Source organism: Pelodiscus sinensis, chromosome 6 (genome assembly GCF_049634645.1).
Source record: "Pelodiscus sinensis isolate JC-2024 chromosome 6, ASM4963464v1, whole genome shotgun sequence".
In the NCBI taxonomy this organism is placed as follows: Eukaryota; Metazoa; Chordata; order Testudines; family Trionychidae; genus Pelodiscus; species Pelodiscus sinensis.
The window spans coordinates 58,546,144-58,558,150 of NC_134716.1; the positions used below are offsets into that span (position 1 = coordinate 58,546,144).

General features: G+C 40.0%; 1 protein-coding gene across 4 annotated transcripts in view; it reads left to right on the forward strand.

Annotated features, from left to right (window-relative positions):
* Positions 1-12,007, forward strand: part of SEMA6A (semaphorin 6A) — a 165,978-nt gene that overhangs the window by 113,579 nt on the left and 40,392 nt on the right. For all 4 annotated transcript variants that reach the window (XM_006134487.3, XM_006134489.3, XM_006134488.3 and 1 more), the window contains exons 12-16: positions 1,190-1,345; positions 3,400-3,576; positions 4,194-4,334; positions 4,455-4,535; positions 8,220-8,278. In XM_006134487.3, the coding sequence (XP_006134549.1) occupies positions 1,190-1,345; positions 3,400-3,576; positions 4,194-4,334; positions 4,455-4,535; positions 8,220-8,278 (614 nt within the window). The remainder of the gene's footprint in view (positions 1-1,189; positions 1,346-3,399; positions 3,577-4,193; positions 4,335-4,454; positions 4,536-8,219; positions 8,279-12,007) is intronic.

Below are 12,007 nucleotides of genomic sequence, written 5' to 3' on the forward strand. Positions count from 1 at the left end.
AAGACTATAACAAGGTTAAAAAAACAACTAGAGAAATTCATGGAGAATAAGTCTATTGATGTCTATTAGCCACAATGGTCAGGGATGGTGATCTTAGCCTTTTTTAGAAGAGGCTGGGAATGCATGACAGGGGATGGATTGCTCAATGATTATCTGTTTTGTTCATTCCCTCTGGGGCGTCTGGCATTGGCTGTTTTTGGAATACAGGATACTGGGCTAGTTGGATCTTTGGTCTTACCCAGAATGGCCATGCTTATATATTTGTAGATCACAGATTCAGCTCAGAACAAGCATAGTCATATGAAAAGATGAATTCATCCTTTATACAGGGATCTTTGATCTGGAGTACTTAGGAGACAATGGCTGTTTGCTAGGACATTGCTGTCAAAGGCCTCCCAACTACCTCCTAGGATACACACTTCACACATATTCTCCCAAACTTATTGGAGTTCCTAACATTTACATGAGTCAAGTCCCTAGAAAAATTACACACAATCCTACAGTAACATGTAAAAAGATGCAGTTGTAATACAATGGACCCCAAAGATACTAAAACCTAATTCAAAAAAGTTTAACTTCATTCATTAAAGTTGATCTTAATTCAGTGAGATTTGCTCAGGATATTGCCAAGCTGGGGTTCTTATATTTGTCAGAAACAAAGTGAAATCACAGTAAATAAGGTGTTCATATTGATGCTAGTTCCCCCCTTCCCCATTTGGAACAGCTTATTTCACACTTGTAAAAAACAACTTTTCTCTTGAAAATTAAATGGAGTGCACTTATTCCATATGAAAGCACTACAGTTGTGGGGCCAGTTAAAACTAGGAGAGTGCCTTGTCCCTGTACAGGATCTTGCCAAATAAGTCTGCACATTTATATAAACTCCATGTGGCTGGATGTACTACAGACTCATGTATTTTCAGCTTCATGATCTGCTTGTTTGGGTGGCAATAAATCTAAGTATTCCTGAGACAGGCAGAACAGGGTCCTGAACATTCACTAAGGTCTGAGTGGGCCCAAAGGAAATCTAACAGTACTTCATTTGGTGGCATTCTGAGTTGCTCAGCACAGAAACTTTGGCGCAATCTTGCCTAGTGCCAGATGCTTAGAAAAGCAGTTCACTCAGAAGATGTGCCTTCAGGCACTAAATAAGCACTACTCCCCTGCCCTTTTGTTGTTGTTTTTTTAGGCCAGGTTGCTGTGCTGGCTCTGTGTCATTAGAAAAGTACATAACCTCCAATGAGTTCCCAGATGATACTCTAAACTTCATCAAAACACACCCTCTCATGGATGAGGCTGTTCCTTCAATTGTCAACAGGCCCTGGTTCCTGAGGACGATGGTCAGGTAAATAACTAACTTCCAAATGGATTTTCCTCACCCTCTTAGCATGTTGTTGGGATGTGTTAATGAACTAGACTTAGGAATATTTTGAAATTCTAATAATAATTTCTGCTGTGCTGGGCATGAATCCAGCTATGAATGATGACAGTGCTGAATAGATGCTATGGAACTCTCAGAGTGGCTTTCAAGGCTGGAAAAGCTTTCAGTACTTTTCAGCCAAGATGCACTTGAAACCAGATTGCAGAGGAAATGGAGAGCAGGGAACATTGCCCTGCATGTTAGCTTATGGGTCAGTATTTGAAATAGTTCTGTAGAAAACTTTGGGTAAAGTTCAACAGATGGCCAGGGAATATATCCACAGGATATAAAGATGCCTGTCAGGATATGTTCACAGGATACAAAGATGTCTGTCAGGATATGTGCTGCTGTGTTTCAGTGTTTACACAAGTGTAAAAAAAGAAATAATAATATAACCTCCATCTGTTCTATGACAACAAGAAAAGAAATAATAATACAGAGATTTATACAAAGGCACGTAAATCAACAATCCTCAGAATCTGTCACTCCTACCTGTTGGGAAACACATTTCTATTCTATCCTGTAAAGGTTCTTAAACTGCTCTCATCATGATAATATCTAAGCACCTTCGAGTAGCACATTAAGTGAAGTGACTAACATCTGCCTCATACAGTTTATTCTCTTGGTCTCATTCTCTCCCATGGGGGAGAATTGTGTGTGCAGTGTGGTGTTTAATTTGGGTTGGGTTTTGTTTAAAGGAGGAGGGTTTTTTTTAATGTACATGTTGCTCTGTGTTTGTTAGAGAAGATAAGGTCAAACAGGACACCTAGCACTTGCAGAAGAAGGTGATGAGGTTTGTGATGGTCTGTGAAAGTTTATTCCACAGTCTCGTACTGGCCTCAAGAAAGATTGTCTTGCACATAGATGAGCTTTATCCTTATTGTAGAAAATTCCCGATGTATCAAGCTTTAGATGGTCTTTTAGATACTGCGGGCCCAGGCCATTGACAGCTTTGAAGATAAAGACTGGGAACCTGGCCCTTGATTAAATATTCTATTGGAAGCCAGGGAAGGGAGTGGAGGATAGATCTGATTTATTTGTGGCAGACAATGTTGTTGAGAAGATGTACTGCAACACGCCTGAATTAGCTGGTGTTTCCTCAGAGCTGGAGGCTTCATGGCTGGGAGTTTTGCCATACTACTGTCCTCATATAGGCGATGCAGGTATATGTAAGGAATGTATAACCAAGGACTGGAGTCTTTGGTATTTCTCATCCTACCAGAGAAGACTGAAAACTGTTGTGTGCACCAGCAAATAGTCAAGGTGCACTCCTAAATTATGAACCAAATTTATCAATTGTGTGTGTGTGTTCCTTCAACTAAAGGAGACAATGGCTACAAACTCCTCTAAGGTTTTCTTCTACCCACTAGCATCACCTTTGTCTTGCTCAGGTTCAGCTTCAACAAAGCTGTTTTTCATCATGAGCTGATGTTGTCCTATCCCTGGGCTATCTGATGGTAGTGGTATGGTCATATGTGGTGAAGTATAAGTTCAGCTGATTTAGCTTTCAGCTTTTCAGTATTATGCTGACACAGCTTTTACTATCTAAAAGATGAATATGGATATGCCATCACTATTGCTTTTTATAACAGAATATGACATTTTAAACATTTCCATGTGCTAATTTTCTTTCCCTGCTCGTAGAAGTCATCAGACTAGCACTTTGCTTCTGATTAGAAAGGTAATTGTTAAGTGGTTTCAGACACTTATGCACCTCTTCAGATGGCTGCTTGAGCTTTGCTGCTGCAAACACTTTTGCTAGCTGTGTAACATACATATTCACAGACAAAACAGCACCTTTTTGGTGCCCAACTAGAGCTCTGTGTGTGAACTTATAAGGTCAGTCTCACTGAAAAAAAATAGCTTCTATTTCTTATATAATTACTAGAAAGCTATGAACTATTATTTGAAATGGAAAAAGTGATAACATAAATGATAGACTAACTCAAGTAATGACAGATGCTATGTTGTCCTGCTAGATACCGTCTGACCAAGATTGCAGTAGACACTGCTGCTGGGCCACATCAGAATCAAACAGTGGTTTTCCTGGGCTCAGAGAAAGGAATCATATTGAAGTTCTTGGCCCGGACAGGAAACAGCGGTTTCCTAAATGATAGCCTTTTCCTGGAGGAGATGAACATTTACAATCCTGAAAAGTGCGTATCTGGTTCTTTGTACTCATTTACAGGGCAGCATCTGAATTTTCATGGTGAAGGTAGTCTCAAGAAAAAAGGAATGGCCACTGGAGAGTCATTTTGAATGTTTCTTTTGTGTTTACTTCTCTCTGATTTTCATTTATCTTAGTTTGAACACATATAGACAATTGCCCATAACAGGCAGCTCTTAAACATCCCTGACAATACAGTCCAACAAAGACAAACAGAGCAGTAGCTAATCAACAAAAATGAACTCTCCACCCTCAAAATGCTGATTTCCTTCAAAAACCCACACACAAAATAAGACCTTGCAACCTTCAGCGCTCATCAAATATAAAAAGAATAGTTTTGCAGCCTATCATAAAGGTTAAGGAGGGAAGTGAATTCAAAACGGGCCATATGGAGTCTTCCTTGCTGAGAACTCCCCCTTGTATATATCCATTTTAATAGTTGTTTGTATACCTTAGTAACATGACTTCAATGGATCTCCTGTATTCTTTTCCCCTGGCCTGATCATTTCTCCCTTCTGTAACTCACTCAAATTAAAAAGTCATTATGCCATAATTAAATTTGCCTAGAAAACCCATTTATAACATTATCCTATTCTATCAAATCAGATGCAGCTATGATGGAGTAGAAGACAAGAGGATTATGGGAATGCAGCTTGACAAACAAAGCAGTTCTCTATATGTAGCATTCTCTACCTGTGTGATAAAGATTCCCCTGGGACGATGTGAGCGTCATGGCAAGTGCAAAAAGTAAGTGTTTTGTGATAGGGTTTCTCTCCACATTTCAAACCCTTTTGCATGCCATAATGTGCATTAGAGATCTGAAGAAGAAAAAATTCCAGAATACTTCATGATCTTTTCTTTCTTAAGGGCCTGTATAGCCTCCAGAGACCCATACTGTGGCTGGGTGAAGGAAGGTGGGGTGTGCACACAGCTGCTAGCTGGTGTAAAGTAAGTAACCACTGACTTCAGATACACAAAGTAAAAATTAGCTGCTTTTGCAATTATGCTAATCAGATATTATTTTTGAACACAAGTGTTCAAAAAAATCCAGCAGGAGCTCTTGGGAAAAAGAATGTGAAAAATGTTTGTTTTCATCCCATTTGCATTCTATGGAATTCCAGAGAATAATTTGATGCAAACTCTCCACTGCTTATTTACCCTTAGGTAAAGAAGAGAAGACAGATACATAGTAAATCCCATGCATTGCTCAAAGAGGGAGAGCTGAGTGAGCACGTCAGGACCACACTGGTGTCATCATAGTTGATTAAAAGAGACAAAATTCCAAATTAAATTACTGAAGCAGTTTGACCACCAAAAATGAAACCAGACTTCCTAATTTACTAAGATGAATCACAGAGCACTAAAGTACACTGAAGGAATTGGTGGGTCTCTCATGCTTAACAGTGGAATTTTAGTACTTCATGACAACACTTTGGGACTCTAAAAGCTTGTTTAGAATCATAGAATCATAGAATCATAGAATAATAGGACTGGAAGGGACCTCGAGAGGTCATCGAGTCCAGCCCCCCGCCCTCAAGGCAGGACCAAGCTCCGTCTACACCATCCCTGACAGATGTCTATCTAACCTGTTCTTAAATATCTCCAGAGAGGGAGATTCCACCACCTCCCTTGGCAATTTATTCCAATATTTGACCACCCTGACAGTTAGGAATTTTTTCCTAATGTCCAATCTAAACCTCCCCTGCTGCACTTTAAGCCCATTACTCCTTGTCCTGTCCTCAGAAACCAAGAGGAACAAATTTTCGCCTTCCTCCTTGTGACACCCTTTTAGATATTTGAAAACCGCTATCATGTCCCCCCTTAATCTTCTTTTTTCCAAACTAAACAAGCCCAGTTCATGAAGCCTGGCTTCATAGGTCATGTTCTCTAAACCTTTAATCATTCTTGTCGCTCTTCTCTGTACCCTTTCCAATTTCTCCACATCTTTCTTGAAATGTGGCGCCCAGAACTGGACACAGTACTCCAGCTGAGGCCTAACTAGTGCAGAATAGAGCGGCAGAATGACTTCACGAGTTTTGCTTACAACACACCTGTTGATACAACCTAGAATCATATTTGCTTTTTTTGCAACAGCATCACACTGTTGACTCATATTCAACTTGTGGTCCACTATGACCCCTAGATCCCTTTCCGCCATGCTCCTTCCTAGACAGTCGCTTCCCATCTTGTATGTATGGAACTGATTGTTCCTTCCTAAGTGGAGCACTCTGCATTTCTCCTTATTAAACCTCATCCTGTTTACCTCTGACCATTTCTCTAACTTGCTAAGGTCATTTTGAATTATGTCCCTATCCTCCAAAGAAGTTGCAACCCCACCCAGTTTGGTATCATCTGCAAACTTAATAAGAGTACTCTCTATCCCAATATCTACATCATTGATGAAGATATTGAATAGTACGGGTCCCAAAACAGACCCTTGAGGAACTCCACTTGTTATCCCTTTCCAGCAGGATTTAGAACCGTTAACAACAACTCTCTGACTACGGTTATCCAGCCAATTATGCACCCACCTTATCGTGGCCCTATCTAAGTTATATTTGCCTAGTTTATCAATAAGAATATCATGCGAGACCGTATCAAATGCCTTACTAAAGTCTAGGTATATGACATCCACCGCTTCTCCCTTATCCACAAGGCTCGTTATCTTTTCAAAGAAAGCTATCAGATTAGTTTGGCATGACTTGTTCTTCACAAACCCATGCTGGCTATTCCCTATCACTTTATTACTTTCCAAGTGTTTGCATACGATTTCCTTAATTACCTGCTCCATTATCTTCCCTGGGACAGACGTTAAACTGACCGGTCTATAATTTCCTGGGTTGTTCTTATTCCCCTTTTTATAGATGGGCACAATATTTGCCCTTTTCCAGTCTTCTGGAATCTCCCCTGTCTGCCATGATTTTTCAAAGATCATAGCTAAAGGCTCAGATACCTCCTCTATCAGCTCCTTGAGTATCCTGGGATGCATTTCATCAGGACCTGGTGACTTGCTGACATCTAACTTTCCTAAGTGATTTTTAACTTGTTCTTTGTGTATCCTATCTTCTAAACTTACCCTCTCTCTGCTTGTATTCACTACGTTAGGCACACCTCCAGACTTCTCGGTGAAGACCGAAACAAAGAAGTCATTGAGCATCTCCGCCATTTCCAAGTTCCCTGTTACTGCTTCTCCCTCCTCGCTAAGCAGTGGGCCTACCCTGTCCTTGGTCTTCCTCTTGCTTTTAATGTATTTATAAAAGGTCTTCTTGTTTCCCTTTATGCCTGTAGCTAGTTTGATCTCATTTTGTGCCTTTGCCTTTCTAATCTTGCCCCTGCATTCCCGTGTTGCTTGCCTATATTCATCCTTTGTTAGTTGTCCTAGTTTCCATTTTTTATATGACTCCTTTTTTATTTTGAGATCATGCAAGATCTCCTTGTTAAGCCAAGCTGGTCTTTTGCCATATTTTCTATCTTTCCTACACAGCGGAATTGTTTGCTTTTGGGCCCTTAACAACGTCCCTTTGAAATACTTCCAACTCTCCTCAGTTGTTTTTCCCTTCAGTCTTGCTTCCCATGGGACCTTACCTACAAGTTCTCTGAGCTTATCAAAATCTGCCTTCCTGAAATCCATAACCTCAATTGTGGTGGTCTCCCTTCTACCTTTCCTTAAGATCATGAACTCTATTATTTCGTGATCACTGTCCCCTATACTGTCTTCCACTTTCAAGTTCTCAACTAGTTCCTCCCTATTTGTTAAAACCATTTGTTTAAATACATTTATAAATGCCTCATTGCAGGCAACAGACCCACCTGATATTTTGGCCAGATCTGACACACCACAGTCTTGCTCACTTTAAGCCTTGGCTGTACTTCAGGTTCTGAGTACAGGTGTATTGTTGATAATTAGATACCCACTGTATTCCTGCTGACAGCCTTGCTTAGTTGCTTCCTTATAAGGTCTTCAATAAATACATAACTACTGTTATTTTTATATATATTACTTTACAATGATTTTTTAAAGATTCTCTGTGGATTTGTGTTAACTATAAGTGTCCTGATGTATTCTCTTCATTACAACAATGTGAATTGTGCCTCAGACAGCCATTTGGTAGAATAGTATTAAAGGATATAGTGTTGACATTTATCTCTGCATCTATGAAATTTCTGTAGTATTTATTATCATAGTTCCTAGGCTCAGTACCTACATACTGGTTTAATGTATTTTTCTTGTCAAAATATCAGTGCACCGTCTGCAGAGTACAAGCAAGCTGAGATAGAATCATAATTGCTTGCTGATCGCTTCATTGTTTGTTTTAGACTTATCACTTTATTCGCAGATGTTCTCCCATTTTTCATAAAGATATGTATCTGTTTGCCTGATTTAACAATACAAGAGGTCGTAGATTTTGCAGAAAAATATGTCAACACATCTTCTGCACCCAAAAGAAACCATTAAGAGGTGTAAATAACTCCATTTGTCTCTGCTTGCATTTTGCAAGTTTCCCAGTAGCGTAATAAAGAAATGACCAGTTTCTCTCTGTATCTTTATTTCATTTTAGAGGGTATGACTTCTTTCCGCTGAGGCCTATGAGTGTTGTTATTCACACCATTATGTTTCTATCTGTTGTTTAGGTTGGCATTTGAGCAGGACGTAGAGCATGGCAATACAGATGGTCTGGGTGACTGCCAAAGTAAGCAAAGCTTTTACTCGCTGTTCAGCTTGTCTCAGAGAATCTTTCTCACTTTCCAAAATCACCATTACCTGCCCAGAGCTCTACTGGTAGCAAAGAAACACATAACAATAGCAGCATCCACACTTAAAGTAACCAGTACAAGAAAAGCATTTGTGTGTCTGTTTACAGAAAACAATTACCATTTTGGCTTATACAAACAGTGGCACTTGTCTTAATGTCAGTTGTGTTCTGGGACAAATCCAGCATTAAAGGATATTAATTATAGCAGATATATAATTGTATAGTACTGTATCCTCATTGCTGTTATAAACTCAAGGGTGGGTGAAGGGCTTGATTGATTTATGTGTGATCTTGCATGCAGGGTCTCAGCTGTGCAATGCAAAATGAACATTTGTTGTTTACAAATGTTGGGTGAGATTGTGACTCGGTCTGTTTTCCCATACATGACAGTGAGAGCTCCTTTGCTCTCTTTTCTCAGACCTTGAGTCCCAGCCCACAGGGGTAAGCAAGGCTACCCTCCCTGGAACAGCAGTGACTTGAGGAGGAGTGAGGAGTGTCTATTGCCTTGTCTCCACTACCTACTCACTGGCCAACACAGCTGAGACAGCATGTAGTGGGAGGCAGTAATTTGCAACTGGATGGCCAGAGGTAACCCCTCAGCAGTAAGGGTCAGCATAGAGGGAAGTGCAGCTCCTGGAGAGACAAGTGCTGACTTGGGATGCTTCTGGGGCAGTGCAGTGACCCATCATCATTTTTATGGGCTGCGTCATGTGCCAAAAGTTCTTTTAGATTAAGCATATTTAAGTTTAGACTTTAGGAAAATATAATTTTGCACATAATAAGCCAAACCCTTTATTATTTGTGCATCTAAAACTCTAGGGATGAAATCTAGACTCCACATAGATCAGTGGGCATTTTGACCTTGATAGTAATGGTGTCAGGAATTCATTCTTGTTGCCTACATCCAGGGGCGGCCCGAGGCAGGCTGCCGGCACCCCAGGCGGAATGCGTGATTGGCGCCCCTACCTCCACAGCCCTCAATGGCGTGATGTCATCATTGGGCGCCCTGTTTAACACGGCGCCCTAGGCAACGGCTGAATTGGCCTATACGCATTGGCTGCTTCTGCCTACATCGTTGGGCTTGTTTATGTTATGGAGTTCTTTTCTGATTTTCTTGATTTATGCACATTTACTAACGGGGACAATGTAGGCAATGAGTTTGAATGAACACTAATCACTAGTGGCCATAGTATGATCATATGAGTTTACCACGAGCACCTAAAGTATTCACATTGAAGTACAAAGCACTGTGGTCAAGTAAGGTGCTAGTCAACATAATGAGCATGGGCTCAGAAAATGTGGCCTTTTGGACTGTACATGTGAAGTGATTTTTTTAAAATAACCCTTTAAATCTGCCTCTATGTGCTAATTCCATGAGGGACATTTTAAAACCCATGCCAAAAATCCTTTTAATAACTACTCCCATGGCATGGCTTTACACAAAATATTTATTTCAAAATTTGTTCAGCAGTGCTTACGGATACATTGAGCTTCATTTGACATACTTAACATACCTTAATATCCTTAAAGAGCCTAAGCTCTTTTAATTAGAGAGAGATTTAATACACAAATACCACATATAACTTTACAAGGTAAATTTCTAGTGTGGCAAGAGTGCAGGATTTCACCCCATCATTCCCAGCAGTGGAATTCTGAAGCACAATCCCTGTATGACATTTTGGAAAATATGCCTCTTTGTACCTTGGAAATTCAGAGTGAAAGCTGTCACTCAGTCCTTAAAGAGTCTGGCTCTCAGGGACTGCAGCACGTCACATGCAGTGAAACCTTATGTGCTGATTGGAGACCCCAGAAATACCTCGGGCTGCATTCAAGACAGCCATCATTCTTATTCTTGCCTATGTTGGATTAATTCAGAACCTGGACATTATTTTAAACCCATGAAACCATGAACCCAATTCTTCACAAAACAATTTCCACTGCTGCCTGTGGCCACAATAAGACTGCTGGAGCTGAGGAGTTAATGTAGAGTGAGCCAACACTTATGGAATAAATAACAATGAAGCATGTTGACTGAAGGCCAGAATGTGCTTGACTCCTGCATAGGCACACTGCAGAGAATGCCAGGACCTCTTTCTCTTTATACAGCCATTTCTTATTGCAGACACTCTGGTTGGGAGAGCTTGGGATTTAATCTTTTGGAACAGATGTACTTAGATTTTCAGAAGGCCTTTGACAAGTTTCCTCACCAAAGGCTCTTAAGCAAAGTAGGTTGTCATAGGGGAAAAGGGGGAAGGTACTTTCAGCGATTGGTTAAAAGATAGGAAACAAAGGATAGGAATAAATAAGTTTTTCACAATGGAAATTTACAAATAGCGGTGTCTCCCAGGGGTCTGTATTGGGATGAACACTACTCAACTTATTCATAAAGGAGCTGAAAAAAGAGGTAAACAATGAGGTGGCAAAATTTGGAGATGCTACAAAATTATTGAAGGTTGTTAAGTCCAAATCAGACTGCAAAGAGCTTCAAAGGGATCTCACAAAACTAGCTGACTGGGCAACAAAATGGCAGATAAAATTCAATGTTGGTAAATGCAAAGTAATGCTCATTGGGGAAAACAAAATCCCAACTATACATATAAAATGATGGGGTCTAAAAATTAGCTCTTACCACTCAAGAAAGATCTTGGTGTCATTGTGGATAGTTTTCTGAAAATATTCACTCAATGTGCAAACATTTAAAAAATGTTAGGAATCATGAAAAAAGGGATATAGAATAAGACAAAAAACTATCATATTGTCTCTATATATCCATGGTATGCTCCCATCTTGAAAACTATGTGTATATGTGGTTGCCCCAGCTCAAAAAAGGTATATTGTAATTGGAAAAGATTCAGAAAAGGGCAACAAAAATGACTAGGGGTATGGAATGGCTTCTATACAAGGAGAGATTAATAAGATTGGGTGTTTTCAGTGTGGAAAAGAGATGAGTAAAGGGAGATATGATAGAGGTCTATAAAATCATGACTAGTATGGAGAAAGTATATAAAGAAGTGAGATTTACTCCTCATAACACAAGAACCAGGGGTCACCAAAAGATAGGTTTAAAACAAACAAAAGAAAATATTTCTTAATACAATGTGCACTCAGTCTGTAGTGCTCTTTGCCAGAAGTTGTTGGGAGGCCAAAACTATAACAGAATCCCGAAAAGAACTAGATGAATTCATGGAGGATAGATCCATCGATGGCTATTAGACAGGATGGTCTTCCTAGCCACTGTTTGCTAGAAGGTGGGATTGAATGACCAGGGATAGCTCACTTGAGGATTATCTGTTCCTTTTATCACCTCTGGGGCACCTGACATTGGTTACTGATAGAAGACAGGATACTCAGCTAGATGATCCAGTATGGCTATTCTTATGTTCTTATGTATGTTCTCATCTTACTCCCACATCAGTCTTGACTCATGGGTGAGGAGGACAGGGTACACTGAAATCTGGGTTACTAGAAAGCTTTAATACACATTCCTGCAGTGCTTCCCATGGCATCTCTCTCAGGACAGTATTTAAATGGCCCTTATTTTGTATGGGCTCAGTCTCACTTTTCTTAAAGTCTTTGTGAGTTTTTGTCATTACCTGCAATGTCAGCAGGATCAAGCCTTTTTTTATATTTACTCTGTAAAAAGTTGTAGTTGAAACAGAGAATTCC